Raw genomic sequence first — 20,139 nt, forward strand, 5'->3', positions numbered from 1 at the left:
CCATCTTAGTATGATGGATGTTAGTCATCAAGTAAAATAGACCTTAATTGTTACACAATGGACATCTTCCCCTTCTCTCCGAGCAGGGTGACTCCGAGTGAGTGACTGGGAAGGGAAGTGGCTGTGTTGTGGTTTCAGAGATCTGGCCCCGCCTCCCGTCCTTCTCTCCATCAGACGGCCTGCACGGCCACAACAGACAGGAAGCCAGGCATCAGAGTGGACAGAGAGCGGATATCTCACCACACCTACAGCCTTGGGCCTTGTGCTGCACAAGACAACATGACACAGACAGACAGCCAGATAGTGGCTGACTCTGCACTGGACTTGATATTCTTCATTGTAAATGTTGAGTAGTAAAAAGTAGCCTAAGCTTTGGTACAGCCGTAGACCTGAATAACAATAACACAAGAATACATAGCACATTTGAAAGTAAAAAATATACACAATATATTTGTTGTATAAACTTGTACATAAATGTCTTGTACATTTAGTTTTACATACACTGTACATACTGTAATCGGTCAATTTCACATCCTTCATGATTCAGAGAAAAGGTCACCCGTTACCAAGCGAATCTTATGTACATCTTTTACAAACCCATACCAAATAAACACAGCCCTCTGATGCGTTTCAGATGCCGTAACAAGATACAGATGTGCTGTATAAAAATCCCTGAAAATGTCTCTCCGTGAGGTAAGAAAAAAAAAAATTGGCATCATTATCACGCGTTTCCTTTCATTCCCTCTCTCATTCGCTGAAACATTCAACTTCGATTACTGGCAAATACAGAACAGATCAAAACACACCGTGTTTCCTTTTACATAGTTCCGCCACAGGAAGAGTAGCTGCAGGCTGAAGATTGTGTCTATACGTGACTGTTACATGACTTAATAAACAAGGTAAAAATGTCCATTATGGATCAGAACTTCGATATACAAGTCATTCATGTCAAGCATGGCAAATGACCATCCAATACCATACCCAGTTCCTTGGTTAAAGAGAGTTAAGTGTTAACTTAGACGGTATCGGAAAGGCCACAGGAACAACAGGCATAAGAGGTACAGTATACAGAAGTTAAACTTGATTACATGCAAACAATGCAATGTTATTATAATTACCACAATTTACAAGAGCTTTGCAAAAAAAAAAAAAAATTATGTGTTTCATCTTTAATATTTTGCAAGAGGGTGACCCTCTCCATTCAACAAAGGAAAAACTAACTAATGTACGGCGTTCTTACATTATGGAATAGAAAAAAACAAATGTTTACTTTGAAGCGGACAGCAAAGTAGAGAACATAACATAACATTGGCGGACAAGTGCTTTCAATGATCACTCCCTTCTGATGTTAACTGCAAATGACGGCATCTAGAACAGTCATCAATAGGAATGTTACAAAGTCATTCAAGGCCAACTTAAAGTAGCCCAGGCCCCTCATCAAGAGTACCATTCAAAATATCTCCGTTTGGTCCCAGAAAACAATGATTCACATTCTGCTTGGCCAACCTCTCCCTTCAGAACAAGGCATTAGCCACAGTTGTTCTGAAAACAACTTGACACATCCACTTTCCAGCGGGTGAATATGAAATAACAGCCCCCCCCTCCCCAATCGAGTTACCTCATAATAATTACATTTCTTGCAATAACCATTGCAAACCACCATTCACTATTATACACACTAAGCCTGTTGGATTACTTGAGTAAAACATTAAAAGGGATACTTCTGAATTTTGGGACTTCCTCAGAGTCAGATGAACTCGTCCATACCATTTGTACGTCTCTGCGTACAGTTTGAAGGAAGTTGCTAACTAGCGTTAGCGCAATTGCTAACTAACGTTAGCGCAATTACTGAAAGTCTATGGTTAGCATTGGTTCACAAAACTTCCTCTAACTTCCCTCATACTTGACACAGAGACATAAACATGGTATCCACACGTTCATCTGACTCTGGGGGAAGTAGATAAAGGGCCTTGTTGCCAAAATCCTGAAGTATCCCTTAAGGCATCAGACAGAGCATGTACTGTTTTAAGCATAATGGCGGGCACCATGTTCTATGAAAATCCATACTGAAATCACTTGCTTGACAGGTGAGTCTTCTCAGTCTCCACAAGCTGGAGTGCCAGGTGCATTTTCTTTTCCATTGACAGGCTACAAAATACCCCGGCAACACTGATGAAACAACATGGCCACCAAACCAGTCTTCTCCGTTTCCTCACGTTGACTCCAGCGTGTCCAGCTGGAACACATTGTGATTGGTCGGTGTGGTGAAGTAGAGCTGCTCATTGGACGAGGAGCGGTTGTCACATGGGCTGTGCAGCCCCAGTGTCCTCTCAAAGTCCAGCAGCTGGCCCATGAAGTTGAAGTTGGGGGAGATGTTGGACTTCTTCCTCTTGACAAAGTCGTAGGCGTCATTGAGTGACAGGTTGAGCCTCTGCATCAGGTAGGCCACGGTCACGGTAACGGAGCGGCTGATGCCAGCCAGACAGTGTACCAGGACGCCACACTGCTTGGACCGAGCCTCATCTACAGGTACAAGTGAGGGAGAAGGTCAGCATGGGTCAAATAGCACTGGCTGTTTGATCAGAACACATAACCCTAAGACTCTCTGGGTGTGGGGTCCAACAAAGAAGAGGTCATATGGCCCAACACAGAAGAGGTAAAGATGTAAGCCTACATCTTATTGTTTGCTCACAAGGATCAAGGGAGACCTTTATCTTTCTTGAATGACACCTCCCTTCATCAAAAGGAATATTATGTATAGTGAGCTAAATCGCAGGCATTCCACAGCCCTCTATTATGGAGTCACATTAAAACACCATTCTTAGATTCTTCGTGATTTATGTTGCTGTTAAAAGGCGTAATCCTACGTACACAATTCAAGCTAACTTTACGTGACACCCCAGAGCATGACCCAAGGCTGTGTGTCACCGAACGTTTTCACATCCTCTGCTTAATTATGACAGTGCCACATGCAGACTACTGATGCCCGGAGCTGTCAGTCCTCACCTTAGCTAGCTAGTCTTCATCGTGTGCTGCTGTACGCCTTTGACGTTGAGGTTTATTAGTTCTACAGTAAACATCCACTTCAATCTACACAAGAACAGGCCACAATATCCTCTTTCCAGTCGAGAGAAGTAAGCAAACAAGTATGGCGAAACGCCCTGCACTAAACCTAACCCACAACCAGGATGTGTCAGACTCATGACCTGATAACCAAACACAGGCAGCCACAGAGAGTGGAAGCCATGTTTCCTTCTTCTACCACTAAACCCCCACCGACAAAACTATCACACAACAAGCCTGGAAACACCATTAGCACAAGAATGTTTCAGGTGCTGCTGTGGGTTTCAGTAAGTAAAAAAAAAAAGATTTGTCCCCCCCCATCTTAAAATAACAGACATACGACACTAGCAATGATCTAGGAAGTTCCTCTAGGTCAGCGCTCAGTAGCGAGGGACTTCATTCCAGCTCTCTTTTAAGAAGTTATGTTGAATTGGGACATTGATAACCGGAATTGAAAATCTAAGTAAAAGCCCTAGGTTCATCACACAAGGGGGGTTTCAGTGATGAGCAATGCTATTTGGGTATCTACCAGGAACTGAGAGATAATGATTCATATCGTAATCAAAATATGACTAAAGTAAAACAAGAACATTAGGTGGCTAGCAACCAACTTCCGATTTCTCACTGTAATAAAGAGAAGTGTATGATATTTACGTCATTTAGCAGATACTCTTATCCAGAGCAAAAAAAAATGCATACATTTTCATACTGGTCCCTTTCGGGAATTGAACACACAACAATGGTGTTGCACGTGCCATGCTCTACCAACTGAGCTACAAGGGACACCATATACTTGGTGTGCCTGTTTATCATTTCCTATAGGCCTCATTCATCAAATATATTAACTCTTGGAACACAGTGTGATCGATCATGTTCCCTCCCACCTAGTCGGCTACTCACCGATGAAGGATATGGCCTCTGGAAAGAACTGGGACAGGTTCTGACTCCAGTGGTCGGAGATGGGGATCTGCTTGTACTTGAAGAGGCCGTCATGTTCAAACATGTTGGGGAGGTTGGGCGTGACGTTCAGGATGTACTTGATGTTGTACTGGCCCAGCACATCCAGGTTGGTGGAGTCTTTGGCACAGCCCAGGTAAAGGTAGGGGAGGATCTGGACTGGGAAGGCAGGTTGGTTGTTGGGAAGGGGGCTCTCCTCAGACTCGGTCGCACTGCTCGGCTCGCGGTCCGACTCGCCATCGGAGAGGTCGGAACTGATCCGGAGACTTCCAAAGCCTAGGACGGACAGCGGCGGAGAAGAGCTGGGACAGCAGCTGTCCAGAAGGGTCTCACAGTGCTCTGAGTACTCGGTCTGAAACTTCACAAATCCCCCTAAGATCAAAAGAGCCAAGGAGTTATAATGTTGTTTATTCATTGTGTTATCCTAAGCATCTCAGCCAAGCAATATATTCATATAATTATTTTCTATCATTCAAAGTGTAACAACTGCACAGAGATTGGGAATAAATATTATTTATTTGAGTTGATATAATACGTGACATGTGGTCTAATGACGTAATAGGCTATAATATATTTGGATTATTATGAATAACATGAGTAACGTGATCAGGGCTGGGTATATAACAATTTCATGCTATGTATACTATAACTAAGAACTGCATTGGCAATAGCTCTCTCCTTCACAGCAGACCATTCATGAAATGCATGCCCTTTTCCTGTAGTAGCAAAACATGGCGCAGCCATTTTGGAATTTTAATTGACACTTTCAGTCACACTAATTCGCAAAGTTTCAGAGATAATGATGTACATTCAAAACTAAGATGTATCATACATACTATCTGTCTATATAATTAAGATTTATTCATTGGAGTTGTTTTCAGAAATATTACGACAAACATTTAAAAAAAAAATGTTTTACCCTATTTTACATACAGTGCCAGGAAAGTTAGACTACATTTCCCAAAACAACATGGCAAACATTTAACTTGCCTTCCAGGTAATATGCTTTGCAGCCGTCGTCCCATAGTTTCTGAAGAAGTAGTCCCAGAACCGAACCAGTGGCCCCATCCTGCCAGTCCACAGTGCACTCATCGTACAGAATCACTGTATCCGTATTACAACGTCTAACGAATTTCTCCTTGTCTTCGTGGTTGGGGATGATAGTTCGGATGGGTATGTTGCCTTTCTTGAACCTTCGCAGCATCAACCCTGGTATGGCCAAATTGATGGCCGTTTCTATGTGGGATGATTCATAAAGTTCGTGCGATCGGCAGTCCAACAGAAGCAGCGAACTTCCCCCGGATTCCAACTCTACCTGCAGCCATTCCACGCTTTTACTCGGCGTCACATTAGTCATATCGAACGAAATATCATGTTACATTCATGCAAGTAACACACAAATGTCGCTACATTGTACACCGAGTGGCGGCTAACTTCGCAGGGCAAACACTGTAACGTGTTAACTTCAAACATCAAATCTCAAATGTTGCGATAATGACATACTTCTAATGTATCACTTTTTTTTTTAGAGCGGGAGCATTGATTTCCCTACTCCAATGTCCATCTGACCTTGTAGGTTACTCACCACTTATCCACTCGCCCAGGGAAGCAAATACTAGTACATTTTCCCCCTGTGGAATAATAACACCAGACATTAAATATACGATCAACTTTCTACACTGACAATCGCACTAGTTGGAACACGTTCTCCTTTTTGCCATTCCGATGCAGAGGAAATGTAGTTGACAGTGGAGAAACTCAAGAGGGAGGTGCTTCAATTTAAAGACATAGAGGGAGATTGCTAAATGTGTTTAATGGTCCCTCCTATAGGCTATTACTGTGTAATCAATAACCTATTGGGTAGTGTCTTATGATGTTGACCGTTTTTCAAATGATGAAATTAGGCCTACAGAAAATGCATTGTTCAATTGCATTATTAAAACAGGTCTATTCACTAATTTATGATGTTAAAAAAGTAAACTGTACAGCATAATTCATTGCAGCCCCACTACCTTCTCTATTGATGTTTGTACTCAGTGGTGGTTCTATTCTTGGTCAGTGTGTGGTCATATCAATGTAAATATTTGCATATGAACTAAACACAGTTCCACAGTTTAGCCTTGATGATCGTTTTACTGGATGCTTGCCTCAACACAATATTTGAGATTATATCCTGTTACATCATTGAACCTCATCCTCTCCATTCTCATGTCATCCTGGTTTTAAACAGGGCTCGGTTGATTTGGGATTCTGATGTTGGGTGTACAGTCCCCTAAATTGTCTGCTCTCCTTTGATCATGTTGTATAGAATTCCACGCAATTACTAGTGTGCTGGTGACACTGTCTGTGATTTATTTAGAATTCAAGGCACACTTAACCAGCATGACTACCACAGCATTCTGCAGCGATACGCCATCCCATCTGGTTTGCTCTTAGTGGGACTACAATTAGTGCTCTTAGTGGGACTACATTGTTTTTCAGCATGATAATGACCCAAAACACACCTCCAGGCTGTGTAAAGGATTGTTGACCAAGAAGGAGAGTGATGGAGGGCTGCATCAGATGACTTGAACTCCACAATCACCCAACCTCAACCAAGTTGAGATGGCTTGGGATGAGTTGTGAAGAGTGAAGAAAAAGTAGCCAACATGTGCTCAGCATACTCCTTCGAGACTGTTGGAAAGCACTCCAGGTGAAGCTGGTTGAGAGAATGCCAAGAGTGTGCAAAGCTGACATCAAGGCAAAGGGTGGCTATTTTGAAGAATCTAAAATATATTTTGATGTGTTTAACATTTTTTGGTTACTACATGATTTCAATTGTGTTTTTTTTTCATAGTTTTGATGTCCTCACTATTCTACAGTGTAGAGAATGAGTAGGTGTGTTCAAACTTTTGACTGGTACTGTATGTCTTGCCAGAAGAGATATTTTGCTCTCTTTCTTTCATAAAAAACAACAGAGGATTTTGTGTTTTGTTATCATCACATTGTGGACTACAAAGACGATGATTGCTGTGGCAAGAATCCGCAGGACCACCCTCAGTGTCTGTTTTTGTGTGTGAGAGAAAGAGAATGTGTGTGTGTGTGCTAAAGAGAGAGAGAGGGAAAGAGTGTGTTTGTGTTGAGTGCAATGGGAAGCCAGCCATTCAGCTCATCTGTCTGTGCACGTGAGTGGGGGAGACACAGATGTGCAGCGCTCGCAGGATTAATGCAAAAAGGAGGGGAGCAGAGCTGAACCTGCATTCTCTCTCTCTCTCTCTCTCTCTCTCTCTCTCTCTCACACGTGTGTTGTCTTCTCACCCACATGCATGCACCCTGTTTTCTCCCCAGAGAGTGTGCAGTGCAGAGGCATGGGTCCTGCCTCTGTTCTGCCCTGATAAGGAACTGCAGGGTGTGCATTTAATCTATGATGAATGATGTTGGTGTAAGACAATTTGGTCAAATGCAGAACGTAGTGTACAGAACATTCTGCCAAGTGCACTAGTGGTGCTGGTCGCTTGACTAGTGCACTCAGAGAAGCATTCCAATTACATAATAAACTCAGAATGTGAGCTCATGGTAATTCTCTCTCTCTCTCTCTCTCTCTCTCTCTCTCTCTCTCTCTCTCTCTCTCTCTCTCTCAGGAACAGCAGGAATATCTTTGATTTGCAGGATCCTGGCTCTTCGAACCCTCTCCCTCACCCCATTATGTACAACGCTCTTGTCATGTGCAGATGTTAAGTGTGTAGCAGAGGAGGCTGGTGGGAGGAGCTTTATCAGGACAGGCTCATTGTTATGGCGTGGTTGATGTGGTTGATGTGTTTGATACCGTTCCAATAATTCCAGCCATTCCAACGAGCCCGTTCTCCTATAGCTCCTCCCAACAGCCTCTTCTGGCATGTAGGTAACCCTCGTAAATAATAGAGTGGCGGCTTTAACTCTACACTAGAAAATGTGGACAGACGAAATTAGATGGTTTCTTTCATATTTATATCCTGACAAATTAACATTAACGTTAAAACAGGTTCAAACGTATTGTCTTCAAAACGTTGCTTAACCCTTAGACCAAGGAGATGGTGCGTGTTGCATTATTCCCGTCTAGTGTCACATTGCAATTGCTGCACTCACGGAAAATGAGGCAACCCGACTCCTTGAAATAAGGTGCGCTGGTGCTCCCTCTGGTGGAAAGAAGAAAGGGATGTTGAATGCACCGATCAGCTACACTGTACGGTGCGAATATGCTACGATCACGATGATATTCACACACTTTGATAGTGTGTCAAATGGAACCCCAAGTAGTGACCCGAGTTATGAAGGGTCTCATGACCAAGTGGCCTTATGCATATGAAGTGCAAAAGTACTAAGGAGCAAATGGAAATTGCATGTTGAGCTCAAGCTTATGACAAGGTCGCACAGAAGAATTGGCTGTGCAAGAGCCCTCCAGAAGGCCAATGATAGTATTTGACACTTACCGCCAACTCCACCCCAAATTCCAGCACATCCTCTCTGGCGGCAAGTATAGGCAACCAAAAGCCAAAAACAAACAGAGCCTTTTTATTTCAAATTCTTTACTGTAACATAATAAAATGTTGGACTAATAGCACTTTAGCACTTGCACATGAATTAACATGTTCAAGCAGGCCATTTTTTGACATTTCTATCATGAACCTGCACTTATCCAGTCTACTTGCTCACAAATATCCTTCGCGATTTTAATGTTGCATTTTTAATGTGTCTGGTCTGTATGTATTGTGAATGCTGCAAAAATGAATGGCCTCTTTGAGGACATTAAAGCTCTCTGAATCTGTTAAGCACTAATGTGTAATATGCTGGAATGTTGACTCTCCATTTGAAGCCTTCTAAACCTAGATTAGTTAGAGTCAAAACAGTGAATGAGTGTGGTCAATTCAAGAGGTGACTTGTTCTGCTCCGCCTGAGAGTCTTTTGCTAATGTTAAAGGAGCAATTATTGAAGGCCCAGAGTTACATGGAAGTGCGTGAAGGGGCACAATGCTACATTCTTCAACGCGTTGAAACACAGTTAAGAAGAGGATATTATTATGATTTAGGTGTTGGCTCAAGGGTGCTGTTAGAGGAATAGCCACACCCCAAGGTTAACGTCTACGAAAAATGACTTACATATTGACATAGAAATGCATTTGCAACTTGTGAAAAACATTGAATGTGCAGGTTCTAGGTTCTATCCCTTTGGACCAACTGTATCCAAATCCTCCATGTCAGAAAAACATTCTAAAATGGGTAGAGAAAAGAGTTATACAACGAACGTGTGTTCTCACAGTGGTTGCAGATTTGCTGAATCCCTCCCGTGAGATGTGGCAGAGCAGAGGTTATATTTAATGTTTGTCAAAGCTGATATTTGGTTGAGATAATGTTAAATAATTTAATTTCCAGTTGCTCAAAACACAACATAATAGCCAAAGCATAACTTTCCCCAACCATTTACTTGTAAATAAGAATATTTCATAAATGGTGAATTATACATAGATAAGAGAACAAATATCTTAAAATATCATTTCTGGGGTTAAAATGTTAGGCCCTGGTCGATATCATGTTACTCATGGCGATGACTTCTCTCTCTCTGTCATCAGCTCAAAATCTAGCGGCTGCTGGCAGAAGTTACACTCCCCTGACGAGTGAAGCTTCAGCTCCAGACCTACCTCCTTCCAGGCCTTCACCAGATGCTCTGTGGAGAGAAAAACATTCATATTTAATCAATCGCAATTGTAACTACTGGATTCAAAACCACAAAGACTCATTGGGGTGTGTGCTTACCGAAAAAGTACTGCATTATCTGGGGTGTGTGATGTGGGGTGGGGGCGATGCGGAGGCCCTCCTCTCCCCGGGCCACCATGGGGTAATTGATGTCTTGCACGTAGATGTGGTAGCGAGACATCATGATGTCACACACCTCTGTATTCTTCGCAGGGTCCACCACCTGGAACAATGGGTCAAAGATTAATCATCAGGTGATAATATAAATTGCTTTCTTCAGGGATGAAATATAACATCCAAAGTTGATAGGATTTTCCTTCTCTCGTTTCCATGGTTTGAATCTCGATTAACAGGCCAGGCTTACCCTGACAGGGATGATGTGGCTGGGGCAGTGGACTGTGGACTGAGTCCATCAGCATCTGGTGCAGCAGCTTGACGTTCCTCTGGTGTTTCGTGCGCAGCACGCGGCCCTCCTCCCCATTCAGGGTCTGGATGGACTCCCGGGCCAAGGCCAACAGCATGGGGGGCAGCGAGGTGAAGATGAAGCCTACTGCGTAGGAGCACACAGTGTCCACCAGGGCACCAGGGCACCAGGGCACCAGGGCACCAGGGCATTGGTACCGACGATGTAGCCGCCAACAAAACCAAGCGCCCTACCTGGGAAGAATAAATGAGGTAAGGTAAGGCATAAACCAGGTAAAGATGTATTTAATTAATATGACGGTCTGGGAGTGAGTTAAATATTTGATAAACACCAATATTAATTTAAGCTTTTTTTCTCTTCTGTAGAGTGTTTATCAATCATTAAGTGTTGCAATTTTGTTTAAACAGATTTTTCAAATGTTCATCCACTTTTTGAATGAAGGTTTGTGAACTAATGTGTGTATGATTTGTTTGGATTGAAAGCGGTGGAAAAAGTACTCAATTGTCATACTTAAGTAATAGTAAAGATACCTTAATAGGAAATGATTCAAGTAATAGCGAGTCACCCAGTAAAATACTACTCGAGTAAAAGTCTAAAAGTCAAAGTATTTGGTTTTAAATATACTTAAGTATAAATAGTAAATGTAATTGCTAAAATATATCAAAAGCAAAAATATAAATGATTTCAAATACCTTATATTAAGCAAACCAGACGGCACTATTTTCTTGCCAGGGGCACACTCCAACACTCAGACATCATTTACAAACAAAGCGAGTGTTTAGTGAGTCTGCCACGTCAGAGGCAGTGGGGAAGACCAGGGATATTCTCTTGATAAGTGTGTGAATTACATAATTTTCCGGTCCTGCTAAGCATTTAAAATGGACTTTTGGGGCTCAGGTAAAATGTATGGAGTAAAAAGTACATTATTTTCTTTCGGTATGTACAGTAGTAAAGTAAAAGTAGTCAAAAATATAAATAGTTCAGTACAGAAAACCCCAAAAACTACTTAAGTAGTACTTTCAACTTTCCAAACGAGACAGCCTATAGGGAGGAGGTCAGAGACCTGGCCGGGTGGTGCCAGAATAACAACCTATCCCTCAACGTAACCAAGACTAAGGAGATGATTGTGGACTACAGGAAAAGGAGGACCGAGCACGCCCCCATTCTCATCGACGGGGCTGTAGTGGAGCAGGTTGAGAGCTTCAAGTTCCTTGGTGTCCACATCAACAACAAACTAGAATGGTCTGAACACACCAAGACAGCCGTGAAGAGGGCATGACAAAGCCTATTCCCCCTCAGGAAACTAAAAGATTTGGCATGGGTCCTGAGATCCTCAAAAGGTTCTACAGCTGCATCACTGCCCGGTATGGGAATTGCTCGGCCTCTGACCACAAGGCACTACAGAGGGTAGTGCACATGGCCCAGTACATCACTGGGGCTAAGCTGCCTGCCTTCTAGGACCTCCACACCAGGCGGTGTCAGAGGAAGGCCCTAAAAATAGTCAAAGACCCCAGCCACCCTAGTCATAGACTGTTTTCTCTAGTACCGCATGGCAAGCTTTACCGGAGTGCCAAGTCTAGGACAAAAAGGCTTCTCAACAGTTTTTATCCCCAAGCCATAAGACTCCTGAACAGGTAATCAAATGGTTACCCGGACTATTTGCATTGTGTGCCCCCCCCAACCCCTCTTTTTACGCTGCTGCTACTTTCTGTTTATCATATATTCGTAGTCACTTTAACTATACATTTATGTACTTATTACCTCAATTGGGCCAACCAACTAGAGCTCCCGCACATTGGCTAACCGGGCTATCTGCATTGCTATCTGCGTCCATGGAGTGCACCATCTCAAAGGCCACAATCATAAGGGTGGTAGGGTCAGACTTAAGTAGCAGCACTATTACATGTTTGATGTCATGGTGATGGAAGATTCACTTCTTGGCCCCACTGTTCCTTATACCCTGCATCACTGATGCACGGTTCCCTGCATCTCACGACCTGGGAGCAGAAAAGAACAAAATGGCTGTTTTTAATGCAGATCATTAAGAGCTCATTCTGTCCATGAGCATGTCATAGAATGTAAAATGAATCTACTATAGAACACGGGAAAGAACAAGGGTATGAAAAACTACTCCGTTTGGATCAGTCATGTCAGAATCAGCATCAGTACCCAGCAGTGTGTTACCCAGAGTGAACACTGTGGCAGGACGTGCAGAGCAGCGCAGCGTCTTTGCCACGCAGGTCGGCCAGCTCGTACTCCAAGTTGACCTGGAACTTACTCCAAGTCGACCTGGAACTTATTGGTCCATGAGGATGTTCTGTGTTCCTCTTGCTCACGCACCGTGCTTCTGTAATGTATCCCTAAAGAAAGAGAAGAGAGGCCTTTGATAAGAGATTGTCGTCTTGCCTGGAAAACTATGGGTGGAACTACACATTTCTAAAATGAATACAATGTTATAACTGCATGCCTATGGCTAGGATCTCTGTCCATCTAGTCGACCTCCATCCATCTTAAACCATCCTTAATCAACTATCTACAGTTCCGGTGACCTGTGTGCCCCACTCACATGATGGCCTGAAAGGCTCTGGGTCGCCGGCTCATGCCCAGGTCGTCATTGCTGCACCACACAGACACGTCTCTCTTCATGAGAAGCGACTCTGAGCAGTTGTCTGCCATGGGGAAGGACTTGGCGCGCCCTTTCACCGTCGTAAACATCCGGTAGACTCAGACTTCTCTGTATCAATAAAGGGGGATAAAGACGGTTTAAAAGAGTGATCAACTAGACTCCTACAGTAGCAAAACCACTTCCACCTCACCTAGGTAGCTTTTACTAGTAGTTCTACTAGACTAGGTGTAGTATGACAAAAGTCCTGGGATTTCTTGAAAGGTGACTATCCACACCAAGCTTTCCTAACACACATATAACTGCTTACACAACTGAGTGGAAAAGGTCAAAGACCGGTCGCATTTTTACCTGTGTGGACTGTACTCCTGTCCTGTATTTCCTCTGACAGCTCGATGTAGGCCTCCCTCACCACGTTGGTGTTCTTCTGCACCATTCCAGACACCAGGAAGGGGAATATGGAGCACACCGGCTGGCCAGCATGGGGCATTGGGTGGCCCGGGGGTAGCTGGACCCCCTGCTCTGACTCTACCATCAACAACAGGAGGACATTTGATTAACTTAAATACATGTATCCGTCTTTGATTTAATTGTGTAGGCCTATTAGTGCACTGAGGAAAATATGAAAATACACTGAACAGAAATATAAACTCAACATGCAAAAATGTAAAATATTTTGCTGAGTTACAATTCACGTAAGGAAATCAATATACCCTCATGAAGACAGCTAGTCTGTCGAAACGTTGTAAATTAGATTATTTAATTATTTAATCTGAGCTCCTAGAGTGTGCAGCTCTCCTTTTCGTTTTCATGTAAGGAAATCAGTCAATTTAAATACATTCATTCGACCTAAATCTATGGATTTCACATGACTGGGAATACAGTTATGCATCTGTTGGTCACAGATACCTTAAAGAAAAGGTAGGGTGTGGATCAGAAAACCAGTCAGTATCTGGTGTGACCACCATTTGCCTCATGCAGCCTGACACGTCTCCTTTATATAGAGTTGATCAGGCTGTTGATTGTGACTTGTGGAATGTTGTCCCACTCCACTTCAATGGCTGTGCAAAGTTGCTGCATATTGGCAGGAACTGGAACACCCTGCCGTACACGTTGATCCAGAGCATTCCGAACATGCTCAATGGGTGACATGTCTGGTGAGTATGCAGGCCACGGAAGAACTGGGACATTTTCAGCAACCAGGAATTGTGTAAAGATCCATGCACATGGGGCCGTGTATTATCATGCTGAAACATGAACATATTTAATTTGCAAATAAATTCATAAAAAATCCTACAATGTGATTTTCTGGATTTTTTTCCCCTCATTTTGTCTGTCATAGCTCTCATCTTTTTAAGTGGGAGAACCTGCACAATTGGTGGCTGACTAAATACTTTTTTGCCCCACTGTAATACCCCATAATGACAGAGTGAAAAATGTTTTTTTGCACATTTATTACAAATATTTCTCAGGTGTATCATGTTTTAATTGATCATCCTAAAGATGCTTTTACAACATGATAGGAGTCCACTTGTGGTAAATTCAACTGATTGGACATGATTTGGAAAGACATACACCTGTCTATATAATGTGCCACAGTTGACAGTGCATGTCAGTAAAAACCAAGCCATGTGGTTGAAGGAATTGCCTGTAGAGCTCTAAGACAGGATTGTGTCGAGGCACAGATCTGAGAAAAAAAAACAAAAAAGTCTGCAGCATTTAAGGTCCCCAAGAATACAGTGGCCTCCATAATTTTTAAATGGAAGACTCTTCCTTAAGCTGGCCGCCCAGCCAAACTAGGCAATCAGGGGGAAGGGCCTTGGTCAGGGAGGTGACCAAGAACCCGATGGTCACTCTGACAGAGCTCCAGAGTTCCTCTGTGGAGATTGGAGAACCTTCTAGAAGGACAACCATCTCTGCTGCACTCTACCAGTCAGGGCTTTATGGTAGCGTGGCCACTCCTCAGTAAAAGGCACATGACAGCCTGCTTTGAGTTTGCCAAGATGCACTTAAAGGACTCTCAGACCATGAGAAACAAGATTTACTGGTCAGATGAAACCAAGATTTAGCTATTTGACCTGAATACCAAATGTCACGTCTGGAGGAAACCTGGCACGATTCCTACAGTGAAGCATGTTGGTGGCAGCATCATAATGTGGGGATGTTTTTCAGCGGCAAGGACTGGGAGACTAGTCAGGATCGAGGCAAAGATGAACGAAGCAAAGTACCAAGAGTTCCTTGATGAAAACCTGCTCCAGAGCTCCGAGGACCTCAGACTGGGGCAAAGGTCCACCTTCCAAAAGGGAAGAAAAAAAACAATTGAATCCATTTTAGAATAAGGCTGTAATGTAACAAAATGTGGAGAAACTCAAGGGGTCTGAATACTTTCCGAATGCACTCTGTAAGGGTTGCCACTCCAGGGCCATAGTCGCAAACATTAGAACATGTTTAGGTTTTATTTAAAGTTAAATTGTCGATGTAGTTGCACTTGATAAATGATCTGGCAAATTTTTCACTGTAGACAACAAATCAAAGTTAATTGCTCGCATACACAGTTCAGCAGATCTTATAGGGGTTGCAGTAAAATGATTGTTACTAGCTCCTACTGTAACAATGCAGTAAAATGTCAAACGAGTACACAAATAAGTAAAACATTTAAATATACAAGAAATGATTAAAAACCCCAAATAGCACTGTAACAGTTATACAAATGCAATATGTATGTACACCAGATTAATTGACATAAGCTATACTAAGAATTATTTGCAGTAAACTCAGCAAAAAAAAGAAGCGTCGCTTTTCCACGATCCTGTCTTTGAAAAGATCATTCGTAAATATTCAAATAACTTCACAGATCTTAAACACTGTTTCCCATGCTTGTTCAATGGACCATAAACAATTAATGAACATGCACATGTGGAACGGTCTTTAAGACACTAACAGCTTACAGACGGTAGGCAATTAAGGTCACAGTTATGAACTCTTAGGACACTAAAGAGGCCTTTCTACTGACTCTGAAAAACACCAAAAGAAAGATGCCCGGGGCCCCTGCTCATCTGCGTGAACGTGCCTTAGGCATGCTGCAAGGTGGCGTGAGGACTGCAGATGTGGCCAGGGCAATAAATTGCAATATCCATACTGTGAGACACCTAAGACAGCACTACAGAGAAACAGGACGGACAGCTGATCGTCCTCACAGTGGCAGACCACGTGTAACAACATCTGCACAGGATCGGTACTTCCGAACATCACACCTGCGGGACAGGTACAGGATGGCAACAACAACTGCCCATGTTACACCAGGAACGCATAATCCCCACATCAGTGCTCAGACTGTCTGCAATAGACTGAGAGAGGCTGGACTGAGGACTTGTAGGCCTGTTGTAAGGCAGGTCCTCACCAGACATCACTGGCAACAATGTCGCCTATGGGCACAAACCCACCGTCGCTGGACCAGACATGACTAGCAAAAAGTCCGTCGTGGTCTCGGGTGGTGTGTCACAGCATCATCAGACGAGCTTGTTGTCATTGCAGGCAATCTTACGGGGAAGACATCCTACAGGGAAGACATCTTACAGGCATCTTACAGACATCTTACATCCTCCTCCCTCATGTGGTACCCTTCCTGCAGGCTCATCCTGACATGACCCTCCAGCTTGACAATGCCACCTGCCATACTGCTCATTCTGTGCATAATTTCCTGCAAAACAGGAATGTCAGTGTTCTGCCATGGTCAGCGAAGAGCCCGGATCTCAATCCCATTGAGCACACCTGGGACCTGTTGGATCAGAGGGTGAGGGCTAGGGCCATTCCCCCCAGAAATGTCCAGGAACTTGCAGGTGCCTTGGTGGAAGAGTGGGATAACATCTCACAGCAAGAACTGGCAAATCTGGTGCAGTCCATGAGGAGGAGATGCACTGCAGTACTTAATGCAGCTGGTGGCCACACCATATACTGACTGTTACTTTTAATTTTGAGCCCCCCCTTTGTTCAGGGACACATTATTCAATTTCTGTCAGTCACATGTCTGTGGAACTTGTTCAGTTTATGTCTCAGTTGTTGAATCTGGTTATGTTCATGCAAATATTTACACATGTTAAGTTTGCTGAAAATGAAAGCAGTTGACAGTGAGATAATGTTTTTTTTCTGAGTTTAGATATATATAAGAGTGAGCCATGTCAAGAATCCAGTATTGAAATAAATATGCGGTGTGTGTTAATACAATTTTAGTTACACTGTTTATAAACTGCATATTTGTATGTAAATACTGGATTTTTGCATTTTCTTGGATACAGTATTATAAATAGTAGAATGAGCTATGTCAAGAATGCAGTATTTAAATACACAGTATAAAAGGGGAAGTGTCCAGTAGTTTCATTTCTCTATAACATGGGACAGCAGTGTGGGCTGTGTTTGTGTGTGAGTGCGTGTGTGAGTGTGTGTGTGTGTGCGTGTGTTTGTGAGTATGAGGTGTGTGTGCGTGTGTGTGATAACTTGTGTGTGTGAGAGTGCATCGCCAGACACATAGGCAACTGGCACTGTTACATGAATAATAGTCACTAATATAGGCTATATTACATTCGACGTATAGGCCTACACTTACATGTACATGTACAATGGTTTACATGCATTTTTTATAACCATCGCAAATCAAATCAAATTGTATTGGTCACATACACATGGTTAGCAGATGTTAATGCGAGTGTTCAATTACATCTAACAAGTAATCTAACAGTTCCACGACAACTACCTAATACATACAAAGCTAAAGGGATGGAATACGAATATGTACATGTAAATATATGGATGAGTGATGACCATGCGGCATAGGCAAGATGCAATAGATGGTATAAGATACAGTATACACATGAGATGAGTAGTGTAAAATACATCAACAATATTAAAGTGACTAGTGATCCAGTTATTTAAGTGGCCAATGATGTAGGCAGCACCCTCTCTGTGTTAGCGATGGCTGTTTAGCAGTCTGATGGCCTTGAGATAGAAGCTGTTTTTCAGTCTCTCGGTCCCAGCTTTGATGCACCTGTACTGACCATCTACTTTGTCACGTATGTGTTATTTGACTCCAGGACCAACAATATTCTTTCCTTCAAATAAAATAACTTGCCCTGTGGGGAGTTCGAACTTGCTGCTATTGTAATCACGTCGTCTCTGGCCTTGTCGCTTTAGTGCATCTCACCACCAATTAGTGATAGCAGTAAGCAGTCAATTACAGCTGTTTTACAAGACCACAAGCGTCTTCAACGTCAGTCCCCCCCCCCCCCCCCCCCCCCGATGTACGAATATAAACTTACATGTTGTATAATCCTCCTACCTCTTTATTGCTGTGAAAGCACATGAATATGTGTGAAACGGATAGGCGAATACAAGCTGTGTCAAATGTTAGTAAGTAGCCTAGTAAAATTATGCGATGACCATGCAATATTGGTACTCAACACTTGAGACAGACCAAGTAAAGGGAAACGAAAGTAAACCTTAAATTTGGAGGTTTAAATTATATCCCCTTGGTGGATTAGTTCACCAATATCAAAATCGCAGAAATGCCATTTGTTTGTGGAGAACAAGTTTTAAACTTTGATAGGCTTACGCAGAATTTGTTACAGGAAATAATCACTGCCACCTGGTGAGGTTAGTATGGGGCTAAAGGCGTCCGCATGCTTCCCAGCTGAAACAGTTCAGAAAAGTTTGTGCATATTATGACGACATTTTGTGATGATTTTGCTCGTTTTGGACAAGTTTTTTGGGGCAAATATATTTTTTTAAGTCTTTGCCCCCTCGTCGGTGATTGGTCAACATAAGGGATTCTTCAATAAAGTGCCTGTTGTCATATTATGCACATTTTTGCACCAAACATCCTAGTCAGATGCAAAATTGCTCGACAAAGATCTCCTCAGCAAAAACATCAACATTAAAGTTGCACTAGGCAGGAATCGCGCCGCCATTTCCTGGTTGCTAAAAACTTAAGATTGGGATGCATAGAAAAAGAACACATAGAACATATCTACCGCTTCTTCTACTTGCTTTCACGTAGAATAACTTGCATATCTATGTGACATATTGCCACTTTAATGACACATTTATTGAGTTATCTATATAGATTCATTCTGACTATTTTAAGGAAGTGTATACTGGCTAAGGCATCTCAAAATTGACAAATAGTACTATTGACAATTTTTTAAAGCGAAGTTTTTTTGCGGGAGTACTATGCACGCATACTTGTTCAGTTCAGTGAGGCATGCTGTAGCCTTTACGTGTGCCAGTTTATCTGATGGGATTGGACCAGCTACAATGTAGCATTCTATCTCCTGCAAGTAAATTGAAGATTTGAATTGACTGATGTGCATTTTGCCAAGTGTGATGACAGCCTACTGCCTCAGTGGGCACACACCAAGCTGGATGCACAATTACTAACAGCCAGTGTCTGTATGTCACAGTGTCTAAATGCCCTCCCACAGGATTTGTTTGAGGATGATACCATAACCTCTATGGAAAGTATGCAATACCTCCCATAGAACTAGACCAGCCAATACTACCAGGAGACCAACGAAACGTCAGACAATACACATTTACCTTTTTAGTATCCAGACACAAATAAAAAACACTGCAACTATACCTCATCTATACATGAGCGCTTGAATCCAGCCAAAATCAATTCCCACATCTCACCACAGAGTGGCAGTGTGCGATCATATCCAGCCCCCCGTAGTGCAGCTTGTTGGGCAGGTAGACCCGGCTATGGACCCCAGGGACTGGATCTCAGCTTTCACCTTGGTCTGTTGCATCGTTTCCATCTGGAACAAGGACAAAACATGCGTTCTTAAGAGATTTGCAAGAGGAGGGATGTGCAAACAGAGTTGTGCCTGGACCACAAGGTGTGATCTTATCTATTTCACAAAAGAGCTGGTAGCTAGCTCAATACATACTAGGTCATACAATTGGCGAAAGATCAGAACTGGGCTGTCTGTGGAAACTAGTGATGCACGGGTCTGCTGTTTGTCCATCCCCCCCCCCCGACCTTCAATTGCAAATAACCCATCCGCAACTGCCTGACTATGTTAAAGTGAAAATCTGAGGCCCGCTTCCGACCCTAACCTTCAAATACAGAAAATGCACTGTACAGTTCCATTTTTATTATTGAACAATTACCTTTATCTTCAAGTTATTCATTTATTTATTGAATATTTAGGCCTATTGAATTATAGCCTAATATCTTGCTGAAAGAAAACAAATCTAACAATAGCCTAAATTGACACCTTGTGCATGCTTTGTGAGAGGAAAAATTGTAAATTAATAAATCATACCTTGCACATGCTTTGTGAAAATGCACTGTACAATTAGGCTACTTT

The 20,139-nt window shown here is 42.7% G+C and overlaps 1 protein-coding gene and 1 pseudogene across 1 annotated transcript; both read right to left on the reverse strand.

Moving 5' to 3' along the window:
• Positions 1–418: 418 nt before the first annotated feature.
• LOC109907773 (dual specificity protein phosphatase 7) lies at positions 419–5,796 on the reverse strand. The gene is made up of 3 exons (XM_020505968.2): positions 5,011–5,796; positions 3,964–4,392; positions 419–2,523 (listed from the first exon to the last, which is right to left on the reverse strand). Exons 1-3 carry the CDS (start codon positions 5,375–5,377, stop codon positions 2,213–2,215), a joined length of 1,107 nt encoding a protein of 368 aa, XP_020361557.1. The 5' UTR covers positions 5,378–5,796; the 3' UTR covers positions 419–2,212.
• A 3,698-nt stretch (positions 5,797–9,494) lies between these two features.
• LOC109906964 (5-aminolevulinate synthase, nonspecific, mitochondrial-like) lies at positions 9,495–13,310 on the reverse strand (annotated as a pseudogene).
• Positions 13,311–20,139: the final 6,829 nt, after the last annotated feature.

This window comes from Oncorhynchus kisutch, linkage group LG17 (assembly GCF_002021735.2).
Source record: "Oncorhynchus kisutch isolate 150728-3 linkage group LG17, Okis_V2, whole genome shotgun sequence".
In the NCBI taxonomy this organism is placed as follows: domain Eukaryota; kingdom Metazoa; phylum Chordata; class Actinopteri; order Salmoniformes; family Salmonidae; genus Oncorhynchus; species Oncorhynchus kisutch.

Coding starts and splice junctions, on each gene's coding strand:
- LOC109907773 (XM_020505968.2), bottom strand. CDS start 5,377: ATGACTAATGTGACGCCGAGTAAAAGCGTGGAATGGCTGCAGGTAGAG. Junction 4,393..5,010: donor CAAAGCATATTACCTGGAAG/GCAAGTTAAATG, acceptor TTTTGATCTTAG/GGGGATTTGTGAAGTTTCAG. Junction 2,524..3,963: donor AGAGGCCATATCCTTCATCG/GTGAGTAGCCGA, acceptor TTGTACCTGTAG/ATGAGGCTCGGTCCAAGCAG.